The sequence below is a fragment of the Tinamus guttatus genome, unplaced genomic scaffold (genome assembly GCF_059628265.1).
Source record: "Tinamus guttatus ecotype Peru unplaced genomic scaffold, ASM5962826v1 Tinamus_guttatus_pri_ptg000287l, whole genome shotgun sequence".
In the NCBI taxonomy this organism is placed as follows: Eukaryota; Metazoa; Chordata; class Aves; order Tinamiformes; family Tinamidae; genus Tinamus; species Tinamus guttatus.
Genome location: NW_028288821.1, coordinates 1058982 through 1084891, shown reverse-complemented (window position 1 = coordinate 1084891; position 25910 = coordinate 1058982). Strand labels below are relative to the sequence as shown.

At 44.7% G+C, this 25910-nt stretch overlaps 1 protein-coding gene across 1 annotated transcript in view; it reads right to left on the bottom strand.

Moving 5' to 3' along the window:
• The window catches only part of NRK (Nik related kinase), an 85241-nt gene that overhangs the window by 45867 nt on the left and 13464 nt on the right, over positions 1-25910 (bottom strand). The window contains exons 3-7 of the mRNA XM_088527434.1: positions 11263-11319; positions 5239-5364; positions 4400-4510; positions 2468-2558; positions 228-358 (exon numbers count right to left, since the gene is read on the bottom strand). Coding sequence (XP_088383560.1) covers positions 228-358; positions 2468-2558; positions 4400-4510; positions 5239-5364; positions 11263-11319 — 516 coding nt within the window. The remainder of the gene's footprint in view (positions 1-227; positions 359-2467; positions 2559-4399; positions 4511-5238; positions 5365-11262; positions 11320-25910) is intronic.

Here is a 25910-nt window from a genome sequence, read left to right as displayed (position 1 = left end):
ATTAACAATTCACAAAGGTAGTCATAGTGAAACTCCATTCTTAGAAAAAGAAAGAAGAAAAAAAAACAACTGCCCACACACACACTACAAATACTTCTATTTGCACAGTTGTAATACTATTGCAGTTTAAAAGGAAGGAAGTTTGAACTTTTCAAGTTCAGTGCTTGAAGAGGATTTCGGCAGCAACCTGCAGGCTTTGCCACCCTCTGCAGAGCTGTAAGGCTTACTCTGTAATCATACGTAGAGTCTGGGTTCTCCTCACAAGCAATGACCTCGGGCGCCATCCAATACGGAGTTCCAATAAACGTATTTCTCCTCCCAATGGTCCTATCCAGCTGCGCACTTACGCCAAAATCCACTGAAAAGCCAAGCAGAGGTAAAAGAAACTAGTAAACAGTTGCATCCACGTAAAGTTTGCTCAGTCACTTTCAGATCGTTTAGATACCAAACCTCTGGGGTTCAACATATATCACATCTGAGTTTCTGCAGCACATGGTGTCCAGCAGCTGAAATATAACTGTTTTTCCTCTTGAGGAAGAGAAACAACATGGTAAATCTAGCAGGCAGGCTACAACTGCCATGAACCATTCTACAAAGATATTACAGAACAAGTTACGCTTTTTCTAAATAATACACTGAGGAGAACTTGAGATCTTTATCTATTACCTGAAAGAAAAAATAATATTTAGGAACATGAGAAAATTGAAAGTGTCAGATAAGGCCATTTGTTAAAGTTAAAAAGAACTCTCTTGTCACTGCCACCTGGTTCTGAATTGCTTTGAAGAAGTCCTTCTTTGCATTTTTCACACTGAAGTCGCATCTTAAAACATGTTGGATCATATACCAGTTTATTCAGCCCTCAGACTTATTACAACCAGAGAGCTGTGTGGTGCTCTTCGTGCTGAATAGACGTTACTTGCTCATCAGGAGTGTACAGCAAGATGTTTTTCTTCGGATATGAGGAGGGCCCACACAACCAATAATTATGTGATTTTAGTTTTCGTTGAACACACCTCTAGAATACACTAGTTGGATCCACTGGGCACAGCATGAGTGTTATTCACAGAGAAGACAAAAATAACAGGGAAAGGAAAGGACAGGAAGGGGATCATCTCTAATGTTACCATCAAGGAGCCAATTTTCTCACCTACGCTTCTTCGGTGCTGATCTACATAAAATGATACTTTCTACCACCATAATTTAATGTGCCTGTTTATCAAATCTTCTCTAACAAGGTGGTCCCTTGGAATTATTATACCTTCTGTGCTTCAAATGGAAATGTGGAAGTGAAATGCAACTACACCGAGGATCTCTGGGCTTTCAATCTTCTTTAAGACACATTTGAGCTAAACCTCTCTGGAAAACTTTTTATTTTCTTTCTTTTTTTGTTGTTGTTGTAATTGGTAAATCTGTCTCATCTTTACCCACTTACACTCAGAGCTAGAAAGATTCATTTCTCCAACATGTGAAGAACAGTGGCACTAATACCTAAACCAGATGGCAAAACACACGCACGCACACACAGACAAGTTAGTTTTGAGAGAAAACTGGTAAAAGCTGATACATAGAGAGACTACAGACAAAATCCTGCCTCCATTGAACTCCCTTTGATGTCAATGAAGCCAGGATTTTATCACAAATTAAGTCATGAGATTTAAAGCACTATTTTGCTTTGCTCCAGCCAGGTGTCCTACCCTACATCTATAGGAAACATTTTTTGTTGTTGTTCTCAAACTCTACAGTGATTTCTTTCAGTTAAAGACAGGGGGCATAAGGAACATCCAAATGAGAGGTACTCTCCTTGAGATTGCTCTTTAAATCACTGCCAGCCGTTCTTTGCAATGTCTGATATGACAGACAGACACCCCAGGGGAGATACACACTCAATTTTGGTCTTAGAAAGTTAGAAATTGTCAACATCGACAAGTCAAAGCTAGAAAAGGAAATGAGTAAACTCTCAAACATTCTTGGGAGATGACTTTTAGTAACTGCTACTTTTCAGTGATAGCCCCTGCATGTGAGTAATATCACGTCAGAGCCTTAGCATCTATTGTCAAATTTACGAAAATCTCCTAAAACCACTTCCCTTGGAGAAATGATGAGCAGAATTTATTCTCAAACATGTTTTTTTTCTTTTTCCTCTAAAGCCATCTTGAGTGAAAGGACAAGAAAAACTTTGTATGCAGGGGGCTGGCTGTGAAGGCCTGCTGGTGCTGTGAGCCATCAGGCAGCTCCTGTGTTTGACTCCCCAGAAGCAGCTGTGTTCCTGGCATGCTGTGAGTGACAGCCTTGCAGAACATGCCATGTCTTTCAGCCCTTTCTACATGACAGCCACCTCATAACCACAAACCATTAACACTACTTGACACAGCTATTGCGTTGGGGTACTGAAGGTTCTTTCCCAGACAAGATGGAAATTTTAAAATTTTAAGGCCCAGGAATCTAACATGCTTCTAAGGAAACTTACCCAGCTTTACTTCTGCATTTTCTGTGAGCAGAACATTCTGTCCTTTAATATCTCGATGGATGACATGGTGAGCATGAAGATGTGCTAAGCCCTGAAAGAAAACCAGACTTTCCTTATTCTTTCCTCCTATCACTATAATAAGCTCAGCATTGTTGCCATTTTATATTTTTACCCTCCTCAGACTTCCTTCATTGGGAAAGTTCTTTAGATGGGATAAGTACCATCACCATCCCAGTTTTGTGAAGGAGGACAGTAGCCATAGCCCTGATCCTCTTCTCTCATCCCCAGTATGACAGTAGTGGAGCACATCTGACATCAAATGGGGAGAGAATGAGGTTCCAATATTTTAAACTTAAGTTTCAGAATCAAAGGATATCTACTTATACTATGTGTACATAGCACATGCATATATACAGAATATCTATAGAGAAAATAATGGAGAATGCTTTGTATAGGGTATGGAGTTAGCAAGTGGCTGACCATAGCCAAGTTTTGCATGTGGCAAACCTCTAATTGCAGACAACACACAGTCCCAAATACCATGTCAGAACCTGGTTTTGAATGTAGCAAATATTACCTTCATTCAACTAATATTTGCAATATTCTGGCATTTCCTCTCTTTCAAAATTATCTATAGTTAAATGATCACAAATATAATGGAACACACTAAAATAATATAATTAGCATGGGGATGCTTTGCTCAGAATCTTTAGCTTCTCTAATACTAATGACTTCCAACAGAGCTTCAACCCACATGCCAATTTTTCCAGAAGGAATTGTTTTCAATCCACATGTAATCAAGTCATTCTCTGTTTTCAAACAAAGAGGATTAAAACCAGTCCCTTCATTACACAAGCACACTGTTACTGCTTTCAGTTGCAAGGGCATAAACAAGTTTTTACATCAATATAATTTCAATACAGGTATTACAGCCACACAAATAAAAGGATGGCAACGTAACCAGCCCATTAAGAATGCCTGCCAGAAGAGCTCTCACCATGATCTCCAGCTATATTTATTATAATCTACAACCCAATGCTAAAGCCAGGCAAGATGGCTGATATTCTCCATTGAGCACGTTTCTCATCTCCAGTGTTCCAGAAGCAGAGAATTTCAAGCATTAGTTTGGCATAACTCATTTAAACTACAGCTCCCAGAATACGCACTTATTTTACCATTATTTAAAAAAAGAAGTAAAACTGCATTACAAGGAAGACAGATCAGCGGCTGTGTAATGGTTTTGAATTTAGAATGAAAGGTTCCATTTTTTTTTTTCCAGGCTAGTTCACTAGACTACACTTTCTTCTGAGCTTCAATTATATTATGAGTTATGCTTTCACAGAAGACGCTCAGGAATCTGTATTTTCCAAGAACAAAAAATCCCAAAGCCTGCACTGATTGAAATATAGTCCCAAGAATTATCTTGGGAAATACTGCTGCACTAGGGCTACCTTCAGGATTTGGGAATGCTGCCTAGTCAACATTTCTTCTAATAGTGCAGAAAATTGGCCCTGAACCATGCACATCAATGAATTATGATAAGAAGTATCTTATACAGAATGTATAGCTGGAGCAAAGAGCACTAAGACGTAATGAAGTGGAGGACAGACTTGTAAATACAGAAAACTTATTTACTTGTGTAGATGGTCGAAAACTAGACTTGTGGAAGTGCGACTATTTGCCACAGAAAACCATAACCTATGTGTTTTCTATACAGGGTATGGGGTTAACTAGGGCAATATGTGATATCAAGCAGCCATCGTGCTGGCTGACAAACCCTTGGGCCCTTCTGGGCTCGAGGGCCAGAGTCCATGAGCCTCTTGCTTCAAAGCATCAACATGATACTGCTCCTTGGTGCCCCGTTAGTGACCAATGGTTGGGAAATGTCTCTTGTGTGGCAATGAGGAATGACACTCTGCTGCAGTGACTCACCCTGAGAACCTCTCTGCAGATGTACGCAATCCAGTCTTCCTTGAAGCAGTTCCCTTTGGTCTTCTTTACCAAGTCCGTCACGGAGCCAGCACCGCAATACTCCATCACCAACTGCAGGGAAAGAAAGCGACCCCTTGGTCACGGCACACGCAGGGCCCTGCGAGCGACACCACGGGCCTCACCTGTCCCCCACGCGCAAGGTGTGGCAAACCACACGCCACCCTCCCAGGAGACAAGCCAAGTTAAACTTCTTGCTTCCTGAATGACTCACACTGCTGAAAAAACAAAAAGCCTCAGTAGTGCTCCTCTCCTTTTATCGGTTGTGGGCACTTCTTTTCCTTCTAGAAACTACAAATTCAGAAAGACAGACATTAACAGCACTGAAAATTATGGGATTTTTTTTCAAAATTTCAAGCTTTTGAATTTTTTTTTAATTGCTGAAATTGATTTTTTTAAATTGCTGCTAATCTCCAATAATATTGCAGGAAAAAAATGGAAAGGTATTTGCTTATTTCTCTGCTTTTTTTTTTTCTTCCTCCTACTGGGAAAAGTGGGAGGAACAGTCAAGAAAAGGTGGTGGTGCACAACTCTCATGTTCATTAAAGGAAAAAATACAGAGAATTTATTTAGGGGGAAAAAAAGTTCTAACTAGCAATCAGAGTGACAAAACAAGCACCATCCCAAACTTTTGCCCATCCTCAGAGAAAGACATAGGAAATAGAAGATGTGTGGGGAGAACAGCACCTCACAGTTCACTGGGGCAAGATCCAGGCCAGATATCCTGAAACTTTCCAGAAAGGAGCTGGAAACAAAGAACATGAATGGCAGTAAACACTTACCCAGAGCTGATCATCTTGGCCTGCTGGACTTTTCTTAACAAATGCACCATAATATGTAGCAATATTCCGGTGATGAGAATATTTTTTTAACATATTTATCTCTAGCTTGATTTCATCTTCTTCATTCTGCAACAAAACAGAGCAGAACGTTCACCAGAGATAAGAGATCACCAAGGCTGCCCAGAACAGCCAGGCAATCTCTACTTTCAGGGTTTTTCAAGACCCTGCTGCTCCTGGAAAGCCCTGATCAACCGGTCAGATCCCACAGCTGACCCTGGTTGAGTACTGATCCTGGTTGGACTAGAGACTTCCTAAGGCCCCATCTGGCCCAAATTATTCTGTGATTCTAAGACTGCAACCAAAGAGCAGGGTCTTTGGTCCTTTGTCCTTAAAGGAGGAGTTGCTAAGGTTTGACCCAAAGGATGAAAAATGTCCTGATGTGGCTATAACAAACTCGTATTCTTCCTTCCAGGGACTTAGACAGGACCTACAACTCCCCTCTTAGGGTTTCTGTATGCAGTAATTTAGTCGTGGAGAAGCTAGCCACATTTAAGCACAAATGAGATATTTCTAACACTCCATTACTTAAATGCTTGGGAAAGCACTTAGCATACACATCAGCCAATTCATCTTCGCAGTCCCACGGAGGGCCCTGCTTGGGGAAACCAAAGCCAAGAAAGAAGTGACTTGCCACAAATCAACCTCCAGAGCTAGAGCAAGGTTAGGAGCTGCTCTTTCCTTGTTATGAGACCACCAGACCGTGCAGTACTTTTCACCCTCCTCAAATTATGCCTGCAGTTAAGTCAGTGGCGTGCTGAGCCTAGCGCACACCACCCTAGACATCTTGTCCCAGATCTCTTCTTTCTGCTAGCTGTTTTTTCCACCTTTTTTTGTTTGTTTTAGCCTCCTCAGAGCAGACACTCTCTTTTGCCCAGTGCAGCACCCCGGGCAATGCGACAAGAGGCAGCCAGAGCTGTGGGGTGCTAATAATGATATCGCAGGGAACTGCTCCTTCTCAGAGGAGAGTACTCCCCGATCTAAAGAGGTTCTCTCAGACCTAACCTTGCTGTGATATTGCCCAGAGAAATGACACACAATACTCGGTTAAATGCACATGGATTTTCCCTGTCTCATTTGCTGCAAGATACCTGTGTTTAAGTTAAAAGGACTAAGACAAAACTGACGATTGCTTTCCCTTGCTGCAAAACACCCCAACCAGCACTTTCTAGCTGAAGGAGGAAAAAAATAGCACTCTGTAAGAAGGTAACAACAATAACCCAGACCCGCAGGACATTTTTCTGCGCTTTTCCACAATTTTCCAGCAGCTTTGCCATGAAAAAAAAAAATCCTTTAACCATCACAACAGACCGCTCACAAAACCAGTGGCTTTTTCCTTTCTACACAGACTAAAACAGTCAAGTTGGACAGGTTGAAACCAAATTCCCTCAAATGTTAATATATATGATATTTCTTTATTAAACTCTACCAGAAAAAAAAGCAAAAACATCAGCCCAGAAAGGGCCAAAAACTTCCCCAGTAATATCAATCCACAGGAGAAATGTTGCCAGACCAAAGCTTAATTGTCTTACACTTTAGGAAATGGGAAATAACTCCACTTGAAGCAAAATCAGCTAATTCAGACTTTACAACAACCCCTCTGTTGAACACAGGCTCTCAAGCTGCATAGATTATATCAGATATTTCATTTGTCTTACATTTGCAATTAAGGAGAAAGAAGAACCCTTAATCCTGGGCTTGATTGGGCCCTGGATGCTGAATGACTTAATTAGAGAGGGTAGAGAGGAGCCCAGTACAGCATCTGGAGCCCCCAAGAGAAATCAGAGCTGACTCCCAGACAGCAGGCAGGAAATCACCCATGAGCAAGGTCAGATTTCTCTCTGCACGTGGCCTGCACAGGACCAAAGGCAGCTGATGCTTTCTGAGAGGGGAAAGGGCTCTCCTTGCTTTGGGACTCCAGGCAGCTCCCATGCAAGTGTGGAAAGGGGCAGATAAGAGGCAGAGAATAAGAACATAACCAGCGCCCCAAGTCTGGACACAAGGATCCTGCCACTGATATGGGTTTCGGCTAGTAGATCATTAGGGAAGAATGGCAAAAAAATGGACAAGCAAGAGAGGATTCCTTTCCCTGCTCTACCTGCTCCTGCATCTTTCCACTCCTCCTACTAGGGCTACAAAATCTGTTGAGTAACAACATTAGTCTTTGGTGAACACTTTCTTCAAATTCCTTAAGATCTCTTCAGATCTTAAGGCTTCTTGAACTCTGTCCGCATGAACTTGCGCACTGGTTGTGCCAGACTAAAAAGCTTGCCCACTTCATCCCCCACAGCGGCACTGGGAGCTGTCACACAGTTCCTCTTTGGGAGCTGGGAGATCTCAACCCCTTCCTCCCTTCCTCAGAGCTGTCGCTTCCTTCCCATCTCTCCATCCTCTGCCTCGTTCACTAGATGGATTTTGAATTGACACAGGCATGGCTCCTACTGGAGTATTTTCTATTGCCCTGCAATCCCACTTTGGTGCTTTTCAGAGAACAAAGATTTGCCTGTGCCTGCGGGCACAGCTGAAATAAAGGTAGGCACATCTGCATCTGCTGGCCAGGGCGAGCAGCAAAGCCGTGCGTGCGTGGAGTGATCCCTTCCCAGAGCCAGCAAGAGGAACCCTGCTCCACCTCACAGCCTTGGTTATTCACCCAGTAGGCTGGAACCTGCACAGACAATAATCCTACATCCTCCCAGTGTGCGAGTGAGTTTGGGAAAGACAACTCCATTTCAGACGGAAGAAGCAAGGCAGGAGCATGATTCAGAGTGACTCTGTCCCACATTCCCCATTTGTGTCACTACACAGCCGTGCTCAGGATTTCCACTTTTCAAAACCTCTGTCTTCACGTTACCATCAGCCACTCTTCCCAAGGGTCCCCAAACCTACTCTTAAATCATGCTGCCTATGAGAGGAAACGAGCTCACAGATGTGCAGGTGCGAAAAGCTGTTTGCCTGCACAAACCAATGTGTTTCTGGGCACAGATGGCTGCATGTGCAAAGATGACAGCTTCGTGATCAAAGGCTGTTTTTGAAGATGTGGGCCTAGCTGCTGACATTGGGAAGCAAAGAGCTAGAAGGCACAGGCATCCGACCTGGAACGGAAACACGAGCAGCAGCCGACAGCTCTGCACCGGGAGCCCCCTTGGCAACGGGGCAGCACAAATGACAAGTTTCTCATTTAATAATTAGTGTGATATCTGAAAACTCTGAAGGCAGATGCCAGGAAACGGCCCGCTGCAGAAAAGCTCCCTGATTGCCCGCCATAGATCACACGCAGCCCCAACCTGAAAGAAAAGCAGCAAAAATTCAAGCTCTTTGCATGGCCTCTGCTTGCTTGGCACCGGCAGACAGGAAGAGGAGCCTGCGTGGAGAAGCTCACGAGCACACATTGCCCTCAGCTCCCCTTCACTGATTTCAAAGGGTTCCTGCCACCCCCTCCCGTAAGCCGCCGCTGCAGCACTTCCTGACAGATGTCCAGAGGATCCCACAGTGACCACAGCATCCTGCTGCTGCTCTAAAGAAAGCAGCCCGGGGCTGCTGCTCCTGACAGCGCAGGGCAGATTTACTCAGCCCTTGGTGCGCCTCCGATCTCAGAGCTGGATAATCACAGCTGGCGCTGGGCAGGGATTTTCTGATGAAATGATCACTTGTTGGAAAAAAAAGGCAAATGAAGATCTGGTGAAACAGAATCTTTTGGCAGAAACGCACCAGTTTTAATGAAACTTTACCTGAAAGTCTTATTAGGCTGTGTTTTCTGGCAGAAAGTGGACGCTAGGGGAGAGAAACCCCCACAATATCCACGAGGCACCTCACATCCTGGGGTGTGAGATATATCCTGGTTCAAACCCTTTCTCCCTAAGTCAGACACCACCAGCCCTGCTACTGAGCAGCCTCCCAGTTGAAGGACAAACCACAAAGCTGACACAGGGCTCTGTCAAACCTGCCCACTGGAACTGCTTCGCATTGAGAAAGAGTTTTACTGGAGGCTGGAATTGGAGAGATCCTCTTAGAGGGGATCCAAATCTCAAGGTCATTCTAGGCTGGGTGCCCTTCAGCTCTTCCCAATTTTTCTAGACAGCAGTAAAGCAAAAAAGATCACATTTGTCTTTTTATTTTTCATCTTCCCATTTTCTACCACATGAAATTTTCACTCCCTACAAAAATTATTCCCTGTGCAGCACTAATCAGATTGCATAAGCACCCAAAGATGCAAATGACCACAGCAGCTAAGAGCCTCCCATCTCACTCAAGCGGGTTTGCTATGACAGTTTCCATTTTGCACAGGCCAAGCACCTTGTGAGATGCTGCTCCCAGGTGCGATTTATATGCAGGACGTTGCAGACAAGGATTTCAATATTTTAAAGACCTTATTTAATGCCTCGAGCCAGTTTTCCAAGCCCAAAGGAACAGAAAATAGCTTAAACCTGAGCGGACTAACAATGCAAAAGAGATACCAAATCCTTGAATCTGAATCTATCATGCTGACTTTCTAGAGATTTCTGCTTTACAGTTAGGATCCACTATAAGCAGACGCAGGGAAGCACGGAAAGGCTCTTCCTATCTAGAGATGAGGAGCTGAGGTTCAGAGATGCTTGCATCAGCTTGGGTCTGTGCTGTTCAGGGCTGGGCAAGGGGAGAGCACCAGGGAAATCCCCCCCAGGTGGCTGCACCAACGTGCTCTCCGTCAAACCCTTCAACCGTCACAGCCGCCTTCGTACAAGTGACTCAACAGGAAAACGGCAGCTCTGTCCCCACTGCTGCTCAGCCCTCGAGAAGGGGACGGGTTGCCCAGGATGCCTCTCTAGCCTGGAAAGCAGCAGCAGATGAAGCCTAAGCAGAATCCTGTGTCAGACTACAGCTGCTTTGTGTTGCCCAAACCATGCAAAGCTGTCAACGTGAACCCCTGTATCTGGACCACTTGGTTGTCCTCGCTGCAAATTCTGCTTCCAAGCCAGCACTGGACACTGCATCTTGTCTCTCACAGACAAGCAGGCTGTGTTAGCTACAGCAAAGAGAGGGGAAGCTTTCCGTGGGCCCCTTCCCACAGCTTTTGCTACAGTTGTTGCATCAAGGAAGGCACTGTCACTCCCCTTAATGCTATGGCCCGGAAGTGGCACCTTTGGCCAGCCCTCAGACACTGCTGATAACCCAGCAAGGCATGAGAACAACCTGCACAGAGCTCTGGATCCATTCGAGTCCCTGACAGGGGACAGGGTCTGTCCCTTCAACTCCTCCGTTAAGGCACTCCAAGGAGCTGAGTGGGGACCTTACAGGAGGGTAGGTGTCCCCTGCTGCACTGCAATGTCCAGAAAACTCGAGACAAGGAACACCTGAGTCTCCACCACGTTGCAGCAGCTGATGTGGCTGTAAGGAGGCAAGCTGCTTCGCTGCGCTCTTAAAAGGAGGAACAAAAATCAATACTTAGCAACTTTTTGACATCATGTTCTAACAGTGACACCACTTTATAAATGTGAGCAGGGACAATGCCAATTAAAGTGTCTCCTTTCCTCATCTGTCAAAAAAACAACAACAAAAAAGCACCACATTTGCATTTCGAGCATGTTGCAGCTTGCTAGCTGTCAGGGTAACAGCTCTGAGGAACGGCTGGCATGCAAGGGCAGAGGATGTGATGACACACAGCAGGGGCAGCTCAGAACTACAGGAAACCTTTTACTTGCTATCTCTGGAAACAGATAATCAGCGAGAGACAAGCAGGAAGCGACTTCTCCCCTTCATTATTCCAGACTAGCAGCGCTTGCAGAAGCGCAATCCTGACTGCTTTGCCACCTTTGCTCACTTATGAGCAAAAACAAAGAACGTATTTGTTCTAACACCTTCCAATACTTTAAAAAACAAGGACCAGTTCTCAGCAGTCAGAATTTACACCACCGAATCATCTTTCAGAACTATCTACAGCACCATGATCTCCTTGACCACAGCATTTGTGTTGGTTTGTTTTGTACTTACCTCAGTCACATTCATCACTTTGATTGCTGCTAGCTGCCCAGTCTTAACATGCCGACCCTGTTAAAACAAGGCAAAACAAGTATTAATAAAGTAATTAATAAAGTATTAATAAAGTATTGATAAAAGTAATAAAATAGGTAAAACAAGTATTCACATTGGATAAGTAGCAGCACATTTTAAAGTTAGATTTGAGTACTGGCTTTCAAAGACATATCAGTAACCACCTTGCGATGCAGAACTCTTAAGGCAAAGTTTGCTAACGTGCCCATGGTTTTGCCATATTCTGAAGCAAAGTCTTCCCTGGGCTGAATTTCCCTTTAAGCACAAGCAAAGCAGAAACATCAGCAAAACTGTTTCAGAGCACGACGTGGAACGAGTTTATGGGTCTCCATCCAGCTCCCATTCAACGGCTGCCACCCCACGAACACCCTCTTCTTCTGAGAAGTGTCAGCCCGGGCCCAGGAGGACCAAGCCAGGACAACCTCCTTGTCCTGGGATCCAGCACTGCAACACACTGGGGAACCAGGGTGCCCTGCAGCTGGCACCATCCCCACCTCCCATCCACCCTGCTCTAGCCCATCTCAGGGTAAGGAGAAAGCTATGAGCTTCAGGACTTCAGTCTGACAACATCTGTGTAGTCACTAAGAAGCTAAAGCTGTGCATATTTTTTTTCCCAAGGCTTTCTACTATGAAATGCTTAGTTTTAAATACTTCTGTTGCATTTTTGAGCCATAAGTACCTCAGCTATCACCTGAAAAGCATGCAGGGACTTTGCACTTGAAACGGAGTCTTATACCACGGGGGAGAGGAACTCGCTCAGGGTTGATGCATACCCGCACCTCACTCACGAAATGCCCAACATCCCGAGATCATTGTTAGGCAAGTGATCACGGGTAATTTTAGAGTAGATAAGTGGCTAGTTTTTGACGATAAAAGTCCGCAAGAGAGGGGAAATAGGGAATAAAGCCATCAAAAAAGTAAGCATGGTATTGAGACTGACCAAATGTGGTTCCTAAGGCCATAAATTAGAAACCCAGAAGCAACCAGAAATCTTGCTATAAATTGCACAATTCTTCACTCTGGTTAGATCATGTTGCTCAACACATGCAAAGTACAAGCGTCCTGTCATAATAACCACAACTAATTTGATAGTGCACGATGGTATCAAGAATAATACTGGCTACACATCCTAACTCCTCCCTCCATCACTCCCTTATGATCCCGATTTTCAAAACGAGTTTGAAGCTTTGAGACTGCAGTTTTATTCCTGAAAAGCTGTACATCAAAATAACTAACTGGCATAGTTAAGTAAGCCACAAGAAGTCAGGAAAGCAAATATGAAATGCTGCAGTTCATAGACAAAATGATTTGCAGGTGCAATTTACACCTGCAAAATTAAAAGCTGGGTTGATGTCATTTTAAAAAGCAGGCCCTATCTGTTCAAAATTGCATACAAGTGTTATTTGTAGGACTAAGCAATTTTGCATCAAAGAAAAATGATTCCTTGTTCTCAGGCAATATGTCACAGTCATGTTTTCTTTTACGCAAAACTAAATCCTGCTGAGTTTTTGTATATTTAAGTGTCCTCTTTCCATGGAAGTGCTCCTGGGATTGCAAAGCTCCCTCTCATCATTGGGAACAATAGGATTCATACATTAATCTGGATCTCAAGAGGAAGATAAAGGAGGCACATCCTCCCCAAGCCATGACACACACCGCAGTGTGCCCCACGGCCCATCAGATGTTGCCAGGCATTGCAGGCCTTGGCAATCCAGCGAGAGGACCTTCCACAGGACACGGTACCGCTCAACACAGCCGCACGCCGAGGGAGCACAAAGCAGCTCCGGACACAGCGCGCTGCAGGCAACCAACCCAAACCCATCTAAACCTCACTTGGGCTGCTGTATATATTCAGACGAATAAGGAAGGAGGAAAGGCTGGACATTAATTTTGATGTCGAAACATGAGACCTGGCCAGCTTTTCCTCCATGAAGGAGACATCTTTTATATGCAATCATCTCCTCTGCATGCAAACCTGCTGCTTTCATTTACTTTTACCGTTGTAGGTGAGAAATGCTAAATCTTGGAAAAACAATTTGGAAAATCAGCATTCTCAGGAAAGAAATCAGCACATCCTTGTATTTTGTGGGTCATGCTTCACCTTGGCACAACAGATGTGCTCCCACTACCAGGGCTGCACAACTGCCCTCTGCTCCTGCATTCCGTCTGCAAGGAGGCTGCTGCTGGCCGAGGCGAGGGCAGGATCACTCCCCGTCCTTGTCTTGGTGACAGCTCTTCCTCACACGAAGCAAAGTTACTGCTGGCCTCCAGGAGACACGCTGGCCCACATCCAACCACCCCTCTGCACAAGCTCACCTGTGGTACATCTCTCTGACTGGGTAAAGCTGCCTTTCATGGAGCTAAAGGACTTTAACTATGTGAACTTCTCATCCTCACCCTCTCTTTTACACTCCCTTATCCAGAAGCTCGCTGTGCATGAGACTCCAAACCCTTTTTAAGGGGGGAAAAGGAGAAGAGCTGGGAACAATGCAGCATCAATGCATTCGTGTTAGTTTGCTTCGCTTTTCAAGTCACAAGTTATTTTCAACAACTAGTGTCACACGTGAAAAGGGGTTTCCATGTTTCTTGGCAGCATCATGCTTCAGAATCTGCCTTTCTCTTCCACAGAAGTTTGTGCAGGGAAACACAGAAGGCAGAAAGTTAACTTCATGAAAAGATTAACATATGCATTTGTTTGCATCTATGTTTCATAATTTATCTGAAAGGGATGGATTCTGAAACCAGAAAAATTAAAAAGAAAGAAAAAAAATACCTTGGAAAGTAATGCTAAGTATTGCTAATCACCACTAATTTTAACACCACCTTGGCAAAATGTGATTTATGGATTTCAATTATACCTTTACCCTTTTATAAAACTATAGGATTTGTAGTTCCTGCTGTAGGATCCTTATTTTAGACACGGCTCCCCAACAGCCTCTGCCCTTGCTGCTGTAGGTAATCAACAGCATGGCAAACGCACAGAGCGCTCACCATCATTTCTACTTACTCCTAAGATGTCCCAATGCACACAAAAACAACTCCCTTTTCCTTTAAATGACATCAAGGGAAAAGGTAGCAAGAAATATGGTAATAGGCACTGGAGACAAAATAATCAAAGTGCCCAGGAGACTTCCTATATTTTATTTAAGCGAGTATTCTCCTCCCCAGACCCATAATGTTTATTTGACCAGCTACAAAGAAGGAACAGAAATGATGTCTGATGTCTCAGACAACTACAGTCCCCACGGGGAGCTTTCCCGCACGCAGGGGCTGTGCACGGAGCGGTGAGTGTGCAAGGACGTGCGAGGCCGCCTGCGACGGGGGCTCATGCCAGCCTGGGCGGATGCGGGTTCACACAGGGAAGACCCTTCAACACCTGAGCAGCCCAACAAACTGCTTGTTACACTTTTTAACGCACAGACTATTGTGGCAGACAGACTTAAAAACACAGGTTTCTGTTCTTTATATCATTTTTTTTCAAACTGTTCCAATTTTGGTTTCCTTGGTATCTTCAAAAGCAGTAAACAGCCTGAGCCGAGCTCTGAAGTTCTTGCTAACACACAGGGACCAGTGCCTAAGCAAGGAAAGGTGTGACGGCCTGGCCTCTTATTTTTCATTTATCAATAAATCTCAGAAGCTAGCAGAGTTCACAGGAACCTATACACATTGCTACCTCTCCAGCAGCCACAAGGTTGAGCACGTTTGAGTTGTTTTTAGAGAGGTGGTATTCTGGTTTTTTGTTGTTGCTGTTTTTTAAGACTCCTAGGAGCCACTGCCTGACTATTTTAACTGTTTCCTGACTGAATAAGATCAATAGATGAACCTCCAAAGAGAAGACAAGCCAATGAAGTTCATTGTCTTTGATTTAATCCAGAGATATACTCCAAGGAATGGAAGCACAAGAGACATTGTGCTACCAGCCCTCATGGGAGCTTATCCACTCCAGATCACTAAAGAGACTTAGTCTTTTTAAGAGACTATTTAGCCCCCATTTAAGACCAAGTGGGCAGTTCCACAGAAACTGGGCCGATGGGAGTGGTCTGTGGGACCCTGGTTCGCTAACAAAAGGTTTAATATTTCATCCAAATATTCAGTTTGAGAGCACACTGCAGCTCTTTAGAGTGCAGCCAGAACACTCACCAGTTTCATCTGCAAATCATGCGTATTCCTACCCAAGAATAGAGCACTAAACCCTATCAAGCTCAGATACAGTTTAGGCTTGAACAATTCTGAAGCTCAGTGACTTTCCAAAATTGAAGTTCCAATTAGCTATGAATCCAGCTAAATTCCTCCTGTTCCCTGCAAAAAAAACTCTACATAAAATGTTGCAATTGCCAGCTAGTCACTACAGTAGCACTGCAAGCCTGCAGACAGCTGTATGTGTTTTTCTAATCTGTGTGCTGCTCATCATGGTCACATTTGTGAGAGATGCCTCATGTCAGAGCTCTGGCTCTGCTGAGCTCCAACTGCATTAGCTCAGCAGGGAGTCATGGAACAGGACAGATCATTTGATGCTATTTCTACTACATATGCATCTACCTTCTTAATTCAGCTAGCTAAGAACAACATTTATCTGCGCTCTGCTTAAAGTGAAGATATGTTTTACTTTATGCATATATATAAAAAAGAAAAAAGAGTACCAGTATTAGTTGTCACGCTATTAGCTGATACAAGGAGGAGTTAAGTATTATATAAAGATGCACTCAGTTACAGACAACACTTCTCCCTACTAGTCCAACTAAAAATTTCTGTGGCTGTCAGACTCAGGCCAGTACAAATAGAGACCCAAGGTGACAGTTCTCAGAAACACGCACCTCAGATGCTCCTGCCAGTGGATCGTACCTGGAAAGCCTGGTTTGAAAACTCCTCTCCCACCTCCTGCACTTCCCTCTCTTCTTAAGGAGGAAAAACAGCTCCCACAGGGCTGTCCCTGCTGGTGACCTGGCAGATCCCAGATGGACAATTCAAAGGACAGAGCACGTGGTGCAGATGGGCTGCAACTTCCCCATCCCTCGTGCCACTGTTTTGCTCAGTGCCAACATAGCCCACAGCACTCCTATCCCATGCTTCCTTTTAGGCAACAGGTGCTCATTTATTTCCAGATTTCTGGGTCTATCCATGTAGCTGTCCCAGTTAGCTGCAGCAGGAGAAAGTGCATGTGAAAGACCGGAGCTGTCTGCCCTAGCATCCCAGTATAACACAGGGCAGGCAGTCTGGACCATGTGAAAGTCCCCTCATCTGTCGCTATTTCCTCTCTGGAGCCAGAAGCTCCACCTCAGCCTTCCCTTCCTTAACAGCAGCATTTGGCAAAACTGCACGACTCCTGCGAGCAGGGATACCTCAGAGGTGCCAGAAGCCTCAGCACTACCAGCTTCACCTCAGCGCTCACGCCCACGGCCATCACATACCAAACACAGGCTGTGAGGAGCCCCACAGCACACGGACACTGCACACAGGCATAAATGGTTGGAAACAGGGTACACGAGGGTCTGCACTTGAGAGGAAACCCTGCCTGTTGCCAGCGCTCTCCAAGAACAGGGTGAAGGCTCGGCTGTTGAGCTGCAAGCTGTTGCTGCAAGGGAACTTCAGCTGGCTGTTTCCCTGTTCAAAACTCACTCACAAGCTCTGCCCCCTCAGGTAGCTCTGACGTGGTCCTGCTGTTGCTGACAGACTGCCAGCTCGGGTTCCTGGGCCCCAAAGGATGGGACTCACCCTTGGGTCCCTCTCCTCACCACCCTTCCTAAGGGAAGCCTCCAAGCGACTGTGCGCCACATGAACAGTCTCCTGCACAGCTCTTCAGGAAATCCCATTCTCTGCTCCACATGGCCTTAACCAAGTCATGATCCTTCTGTTTCCCCTTCCATCCACCAAGTTGTTTTTTTTTTTTTTTTTTTCCCCCTCTCTGCTTAGGCCTAGTTCTTTAGAAGAGGTCAGCAGCACTTGCTCCAAAGCCAAAACCAGCCTTGGTGACCACTCGGGCAGCAGGTAGGCCCGCGTGGCCTCTGACACAGCCGCTGTGGGCTCCTCAGGGCATGAAGAGCACGCCAAGAGAGTTAACCTGGCACATACACTGCCCCTTCACAGAGGTCTAGACACAGCCACCGCCTTCCAGGACACGGCTGCCCACAGCGGACATCCTGCTCTCCCCTGGGGCCCTGCCTAGCGTAAACAAACGCACAGGACTTGGACACCTGGAGCTACAGTGCTTTGGTGCTGAGAGGGTCATTTGGTGATGGTTTATAGGAAAGCTCTGCCAGGAAGACTGCTCTGTGCTCCTCTTCTTGGCAGCTGGTACCAAAAGAGCCAAGAGGAAGGACATGAGATAACCCAATGTAGTCATAGCTGGAACCTTCCAGTTACAAAAACAGTAGTAATGAGAAGACTTAAATGGGACAGGAATAAATACCAAGGAGCAAGATGCTGAGTTTGGAGGTTCATAGCTTGTTTTTGCTAGTTAATGATCTGACTCAGAGCTCAGGGTAGTTCAGGCACTGAAAACCAGCACTGGATTTCAGTAATGATCTAATTCTTCATGATTACATCATTTTAAATGATAACAAACAATCTACAACAACAATTCTGACAGCTTCATGCAAAAAGATCCTCAACTCTTGGCAGATAATTATCAGTTTCAAAATTTTTCCTTTTAAGCCCCATTAAGAACATACGACACTATCCTGTGCTAACGGGGCTGTGCTTCTGACCATGGTCCAAACAAGCCTACTTCAACTGGCATTGCAAGGTCTTGGTCACACTTCTGTCATGGCATCTCTGGATGTCTGTTATATCCCAGAGATGTAAATTAAACCATCATATTCCATCATATTCCTCCAGACCTCTTTTTTTTTTGTGTGTGTGTGTGTGGGGGGGTGATACTAGCCCCAGGTCCGCTCTGGCGTACCCCTTAGCACCGATTCCCAGCTGCCATGCACCCTCCTTGCGAGCGCCGGCTCCGGCGCCAGCAGCGCGCGACGCAGGGCCTTCTGCAAAACCACAGCCCAGCTGCACATCCCAGCGCTGCTTCTATTCCGGGCACTGCTGACAATGCGGATGCAGCAAAGTTGTCCTTTCACACACGTCCTCCCTTCAGCACCCAACTTCCAGACAGTCCTAAAGCTCACCCAAAACTCTCAGCCAACACTTAGCAAGAACACTCCTGCTGCGGCAGTAACTGGAGAAAATATTTTCCCTTTCCTGTCCACCATGCAATGTTGCTTTCAGAACTAACCAAAGGCATCTTCTTACCTGAAAATAAAGCACATAAAGTAAGGCCACCCTTAGCTACAGCTGGCCAGCGTGGTTGACGACATAAATATTAATACACTGTGCATAATCAAGATATGCCCCTCAGGGTTTAGGTGTTTTTTTCCCTTATATGCCAGTTCTCATACTGCTTTTTCATTGGATATGTTCCAGTTAGTAAGATTTATCACACTTTCAGAAGAAATATAGGTCAAACTATAAAGCTGAACACTATTTTGCATGCCCCTAAACTGAAATCGTAAAACATTAACAGTAAAATCTAACAAGTTTGCATAGAGATATATAGAGAATGGAAGTTAATCAATAACATTCAGTGGAGCACACAGCAAAGCAAGCTACATTAATGTAGAACTATGTATTTAAAAAAATAAAAAATAAACCCAAAATACTCAAAAATTACATCATTAAAAAAAAAGAAAAAAGAAATGATAATTTTGTAAAGATTGACAAATGCATGTAGCAAAAATCAGTATTCAGTGAAAAATGAGCTCCCTTCATATCAAACCCCACTCCTTATTCCACACCACCCCTCCCACTGCTTTTTCGCCCCAACTTTGTTTTCTCTCCTCTCAGAAACAGATATTTTCACTTGTCTGAAGTGAAAATATTATTCTTCTAAAGTTTAAGGGTTAACAAGAAAAAATTTTGGAGTTTCTCTCAAGTGCTATGTCATGTGCTTAAACAGCTATACAAATAAACACAAAAATCACTGCAACTCACACCACTACAGAAAACAGCTAGTTAGCAGAAGTATAGACCTTCTTATACATTAAAATAGCAGCAGATTAGCCAAGAGGAGAGATCGCAACTATATAACTTTTATCGGTTATTTAAAATTCTAGTGAAGTCCACATGGGCTAGAGGGGAGGGATAAATCAGGGTCGTTTGAATGATACTGGGCAGAACAACCTTGATCACTGGAGAGAAAGGACATTTTTTCACCCTGGCTGCAAACGACTATACCACAGCCCTCCTGAACTGCCAAACCCAAGAGGCACTCAGCTACCAGGAACAGCTTCTGCGTGTCTCTGTTTTTTTTTTTCTTTTTACTTTCTTTTTTAATCCTTTCGTTTCCCATTTCCTCCCATTGTGCAAGGGGAAATGCAGATTGTTTGCTTTGCCTAGTGTTTGACTGCAGACCAGTGGGAAAAGAAAATGAAACAAAGGAATGGATTGAAGCCCTTTAGCAAATATGTATTTAACTATCTACGTTTTGGCAATATCAGAACGATACTCAGTTTTTACCAGCCCTGTGCAGAACACAAACGCCTCCAGGCTCCTGCCAAGTCTTTGCAGCCTGGAGATCCATTGAGGGGACGGTTCATCAGCACTGGCAGAAGGACAAGGTAAACACCTGGGAAAACACCAGGCTAGTCAGGCTAAACTGAAAATACTTCAGGGGGGGCTGAGAGGAAGGCTAAAACTCTCCAAAATTCCTATTGTGCTGTGCTAAGGAAACGCGACGCCTTTCAGGCCAGCACCAGGGCAGAAAGACAGCCACGCTTTGGGGCTGAATACAGATGTAGAGAGGAATTTAGAGAGCAAATGGGAGGAGAGGTCTGAAAAGCAGGCTGCTCCGTTGATCCTCCTTCCTCACATTTTATTTATTGGGACACACAACCCGATTTCTTTAAGGCTGAATTTCAGTATTTACATAAGTAACGGTTTAAACAGCCTTGCCATTCAACCCGGGCTTAAACATTTGTCACGCCTCTTAACATCTGTTGAAACATACTGTAGGGCTCCCAACCTCAGAAATGCAATTATATGAGGATGCTGCTAGGGAACTGTGCCAAGAAAGTGGCGATTTCACAAACACAGAAGCTTTTCTTCCTCCAACGGGCTCGATGCTGCCGGCAGCAGGAGACACACAGGCTGCCCGCCGGCTGCTCGGCCTTTGGAAACCTCTCGTTTGATAGTCCGAGACCTGTCAGGAAAGTCTCGGGTGAGGTAGAAATTCCTCCACGCTGTGAATTTTCACCAACTCATCCACTCGGAGAAACGCGGGGGCACTCGAGGCCACCCGCACGCAGCACATCCCTGCGGGGTGACACTGCAGGCGCTGAACGCGGCTCCGGGCCCAGCTGCTGGAAGGAAGCGGAGGTCCCGCTTTGCGTCAGCCGCGCGCGGCCGGCTGTTTGGGCAGGACTCCAAAGGAGGGGTTTTCTTGGCTCTCCGCCGCCACGCGGCTCTGAAGGCCAAGCTGCACAACCCGACTGCGAATCCCATGTCGTGCAATTTACGGTGTAACTTTGGAAGCAGTGCAGCTCTCCTGGATTCACCCTACCGAAGAAGGCCTATCTCACATGAATGCATCTGCACGCATATATAAACTCTCAGTAACCATATCATCAAATTTTTAAAAATTGTGATAAAAATCCTCTGTGCACACTGAATGATGTAATTCAGTTGAATTTTCTCTCACACACAATGCAGAATATGAATAAGCCTCTGCACTGGTTAAAGTTGTGCTTTTAAGAGCTTTTTTTAAAATGGCATTTAAGGCAGGTAGGGCATACAACTCCAAAAGAAAACACCAGCGACAAGGACTGCGGCTACAACGATTTTAAAGGCGACTTACTTTTTTCTGCAGTTCTGCTGGTGTTTTGCTTGCACAGATTACAGCAGCACATGGACATGTCTGTGCATGCAGCTGTGTGAGAGCCAACACGGCTCTACGGGCACAGGAGGACATTGGCCAGTGCGCTGAGCAGCACCAAAAAATGCACTGGGAAAATAACACACAGGTGCTCCCATGCTAAAAATCTGTGGGACATTTGATGGGTTTCGGTTGTGCTCTCTGAGCCTTTCCTTACATGCTCCATGACAAATATCCTCCTAGAACTCTCTTTACCTGAAGCGAATCCTGAAAGCAAAACCTAATTCTACTGAGCTCTACTGTTCAATTCAGCAGACCTGAGATCTGCCCAGAGAAAGGTTTTATTTTTCACACACACACACACACACACACACACACACACACCCCTTCACATACCTCTTCAGATACTATTTTCGCTTGAGGGTAGGAGCACCTATTCTCAGTGGCTCCGGTTGAGGCATCATCTGCACAAATAAGGCAGCTAATGGACACAATTAGCCTGTGAAAAAGTACATCATTCACCAGATTTCTGAAGGAGCTCCGTACAAGATGAGCTACACGGCACCAATCTTGCAGGCAGTCAGTTCCTATTCTCTTCTTGGCCAGATGGTTCGCAAAGCTCAAGGGAGAATGAGTTGAAAGTTTGAGGAGATTTTCAATATAAAGTTGTTTTCCACCTTCTTAAAAGAAGTCAAGAGTACCTTGCTTTTTGAATTGGATTAAGAAAGAATTGTGCTTCCAAGTTTACCTTCCTAAAGAAAAATGTGAATTAGAAGAGCTTTGGTGTTATTCAGTTCTAACCCAATCAGCCTCATACAGCAGAAGCTCAGTTGGTAAAGACTCTCCTCTCGAGCAAGTAAAGGCTCGATGGGCAATAACAGTTGCTGAACAGCTACAAGTGGTTGCTTTTCAATGCCATATCTTCCAATTCTCTGTATTACTTCTAGGAACTGAAGTCAAAGAAATGAATAGTGAACTCTTGAAATACAAAAAAAAAAGAAAAAAAAAAAAAAAAGAAAAAACCCACCCTGCAGAATAATTTCAAGAAAACAGCTAAGCACAGATGAAGAACTGAGTAATCTAAAACAGTGCTGAAGAACCTCTAAAAGAAAAGCAAACTCACTTGAAAAACTGTAACCAAAGGGACCAGCTACATTAACCTCTGAAAAAGCTTTACCAGATTTGAAACTCTGATCTCTTTGCCTTGTCCTATTTAAATAATTCACATTCATTTTGCTCCATGTAAGATGAAGTTCAGCGTATAGTGAACTATACATTTGGGTAAAATAAATGCGAAACCTCTGCACAAGCCAGGGACTGACTGATGTGCTCTTGGCTGCACTAGACTGACCCTTAATCCAGTTTCTGATGGTTCCCTGCAGGACTTCCCACCAACAGCTCCTATGTGTTTCCTAATGCTTGAGGTCTTGCATATAGTGAATTTCTGCTGTTAAATTTATTGGACCCAAATTTGCCTCATGAAAGGTCAAATTTCTCAAACAGAACAAGTCCTGCTTGTACAAAGTTTTCACAGAAAACACCTGGGCATGCAATGCTGTGCATGGCAAACAACTGCATTACCGCTACCTGGTGCTCACTGCAAAGTTCACCACTCAAAGTTTGCAGAACTTGCTCCCCCATAAAGCCATGAACGAAGGGCTGATGGCAACAGAGGACACTTGCTATTCTCATGAATTAAAAATACATACATTTTCACAGGCACATATATCAGGCTGGATTCCTTGCCTCTTGCTCATGATTCATCACTTGGCATATCAGACCAAGTTTTCCAGGCAGGAATCGCATTTTTGCTGAATAGCACCAAATACCATGGGGTCCAAGGTCCTACAGACAAATGTGTGTGCATCCATGTAGCTGCACATATTGAGAGCTGTGAGGCTGCCGTGCGCCGGTCTAGCCGATCAAGCTGCAAGTGTCAGAGAATATTCCCCAGATTCCTTCCTGTGATTCAGTTGCAAACCCTGTTCTCATTTGCTCAGCAATGAACAGAACCTCCAGTCCAACCAGCTGCATCGCATCACAGAACATCTGGCAAGAAGGAAAAAGTAGAACAAAACAGTGAAACAACCTAAACACTCGGCATGCAGCTTGCAGAAAAGCTGAGCAGCAAATAGCTGTAGCCTGGTTTACGGGTATAATGTAAGCTTTAAACCTGGCATCCCTGCTTTAACATCTTCTTCTAATTGTAGTCACATTAAAAATGACTCTGAAAGTTTAATCAACCACCAGTTTCAAAATAACTTCCTTTGGCAGCAGCTTTACACATTCTGTCATCCACATCCAGATGCCAAAATATACCACCAACAGCTCATTGCTCCTTAGGATAAATCTGGTAATAAGTACAGGAGACTTTTTTTGCAAGGTCAGCTGAAACTCTATAGCATTGCCAATGCACATATTTAAGTATCACAGGCTATGTCTCCACAAACAACCAAATGCGCCTTAAATAAAAATCAAACAGTATTTGAAAACAACACAGCAAAAAATCTTCCTCCTGAGCGTCTGTATTGCCTCCGGGTTCTGAACCTTTGGTTCCCAGAGGGACACAGAGCTACAGAGAATTCCAAGTCTTCCTCTAGTACCAAAACCAGAAACTTCCTTGACCAAGTTTCTTAAGAAAAAAGAAGGTTTTCACGATTGTTCTGTCCTTGCATCCATTCGCAATTTAACTTTGCCAGCCCATTCCAACCAAAACTGGCAGAAGGACAGAGGTCTCAGAGATTATTAAAAATCCTCCATGCTTTGTGCAAATCAGAGACTGAGCAGAGGAGTGGGAAATCCAGACAAACCCCAGAGATGAAGGCTCAGAGTTTCTGTGCTCTGCACCAGCTGCCAGCAGGGCTGGCAGCACCCTCCTTGCACTGCAAACATGCAGGCACCTGCAACAGCCTTTCCAGTTTGCACCATTAAGACTTACCAAAAAAAAAAAAAAAAGGGAATTTTTGATATCTATTGATATCTGTTTGCACAGGAAAACTACACTGATAACTAAACTCATTAATAGAAGGGTTGCAGAAACAAGCCCGGGCTCTGAAATTAGTCTGTAACTCACCTCAAGGGACTGGCTCTCCTGCACCCGGCCTCATTTACCACTTACTTTGTAATCAAATGAGTCTAAGGTGAGCATAAAGCACTAGCACGTCACTGTTAGCATTTTACACTCCCTTTGAATAGGTAAAACAAATGACTCGATGTGCAAAGCACTGGAAAAAATACAGCTCCAAATACCTATCTTTGGAGACCTGGTTTGCACACATGGTTGACCCAGTTTAATTAGAAATGTATTCCCAGTTCAATTTTGTTATGTGTGGACATGCTCATTGGCCTGCATCAGTTTTCTTCGTCATTTCCCATCGATCAATCCAGCTACACTGGGCATCATTTTCCAAATGCTTATCTTTTGCATAACTCTATTCCTGCAATTTCACAGTGGCTTTAACAAAAAGAGAGATTAATACTGAGTTCTTTGGAAATTCCCCTTTATTTCTGCTAGCAGATTTTTTTTTTAAACAATGTGGTTTGAGAAAGTCAGGTATTTACACTGATTAAAAAGCTGACTGGTGCAAGCTTAATATTCATATGCCTCATGGTCCAATGAGAACAGGATTTTTATCACTAACCAGAATGGCAAACTCTGGCCACAGTTAGGGCTGGGCTCAGCTTGTGGTTTTGCCCTTGCAGCAGTCATGTGCGAGAACATGTTTCTGTGGCGAGACAACTACCTTCTACCTGCTGAAGCTTCCTTTTGTTTTTGCCAAGAACGATGCCGAGAATTAAAACTAAACGATAGCAAAGCTATTTTCTGCCAAACCTCAAGAGAGCTGTTGCCCTGCCTCTGCAGCCCCTGCACACACCCAGCACGTACCAGCCCCAGCACCCAGGCTAGAGCATCGGGTCAGAAGCAGCGAGCCCCTGAACTAGGAATGGATGGTTACACCGAATGCAAATGTGGGTACGGGGAGGACATACGGGGAAATAATTCCAGAGGAAGAGCCCTCTGCACAAGCTCATGTATTTTAAGCCCTGTGCTGTTCAGGTCACCCTTTGGGGAGCTCTTATGTACAGAGAACAACTGCACAGGGAACAACTTCAAACAGCAGCTTCCCCATTTCTCCTGCTGATCATGCTCCCAATTTTATAAGGGGATCCCTGGGAATGGAAATGCATCCTGCAGCCTCAGGGGATTTTTTACATCACACTATGTCTATAAGTGAACAGCTTGGATAACCGGGCACTTCATAATGACATTTACACCCTCCTTGGACATTCAGGCAGTGCTCACACCCAGCGGGATCCCACTAGGCAGGCTCCCCACTCGTAACCACAGTTTATGTAGCGCTGCATCCTCTCCATCCCAAACTCCATCGGCACCTTCGGCATCACCCCAGACCAGCAGGGCCATTTCCACTTGTTGCTGGCCAGAGAGGTGTGACCTGGACAGACTGTGTCAGTACCACAAGCAGCCGAATGACACCCCACCACCTGAACGGGGCTCTGCAGTGTCTCCTCGAACAGCCCCACAAACACACCAAGTGCTCTGCAAACACACACAGCCCGGTCCCTACCTGAGCGCACAGGGGTGTCTATGGGCGCAAGCGCCTGTGCCAACACGAAAATCCTCTAATCTCATTGTGCAAACAGGGGATATGAGCTGTGAGAAGTGTTTTGCCAGGCAGGTTCCTACATAAAACACGATGCAAAGAAA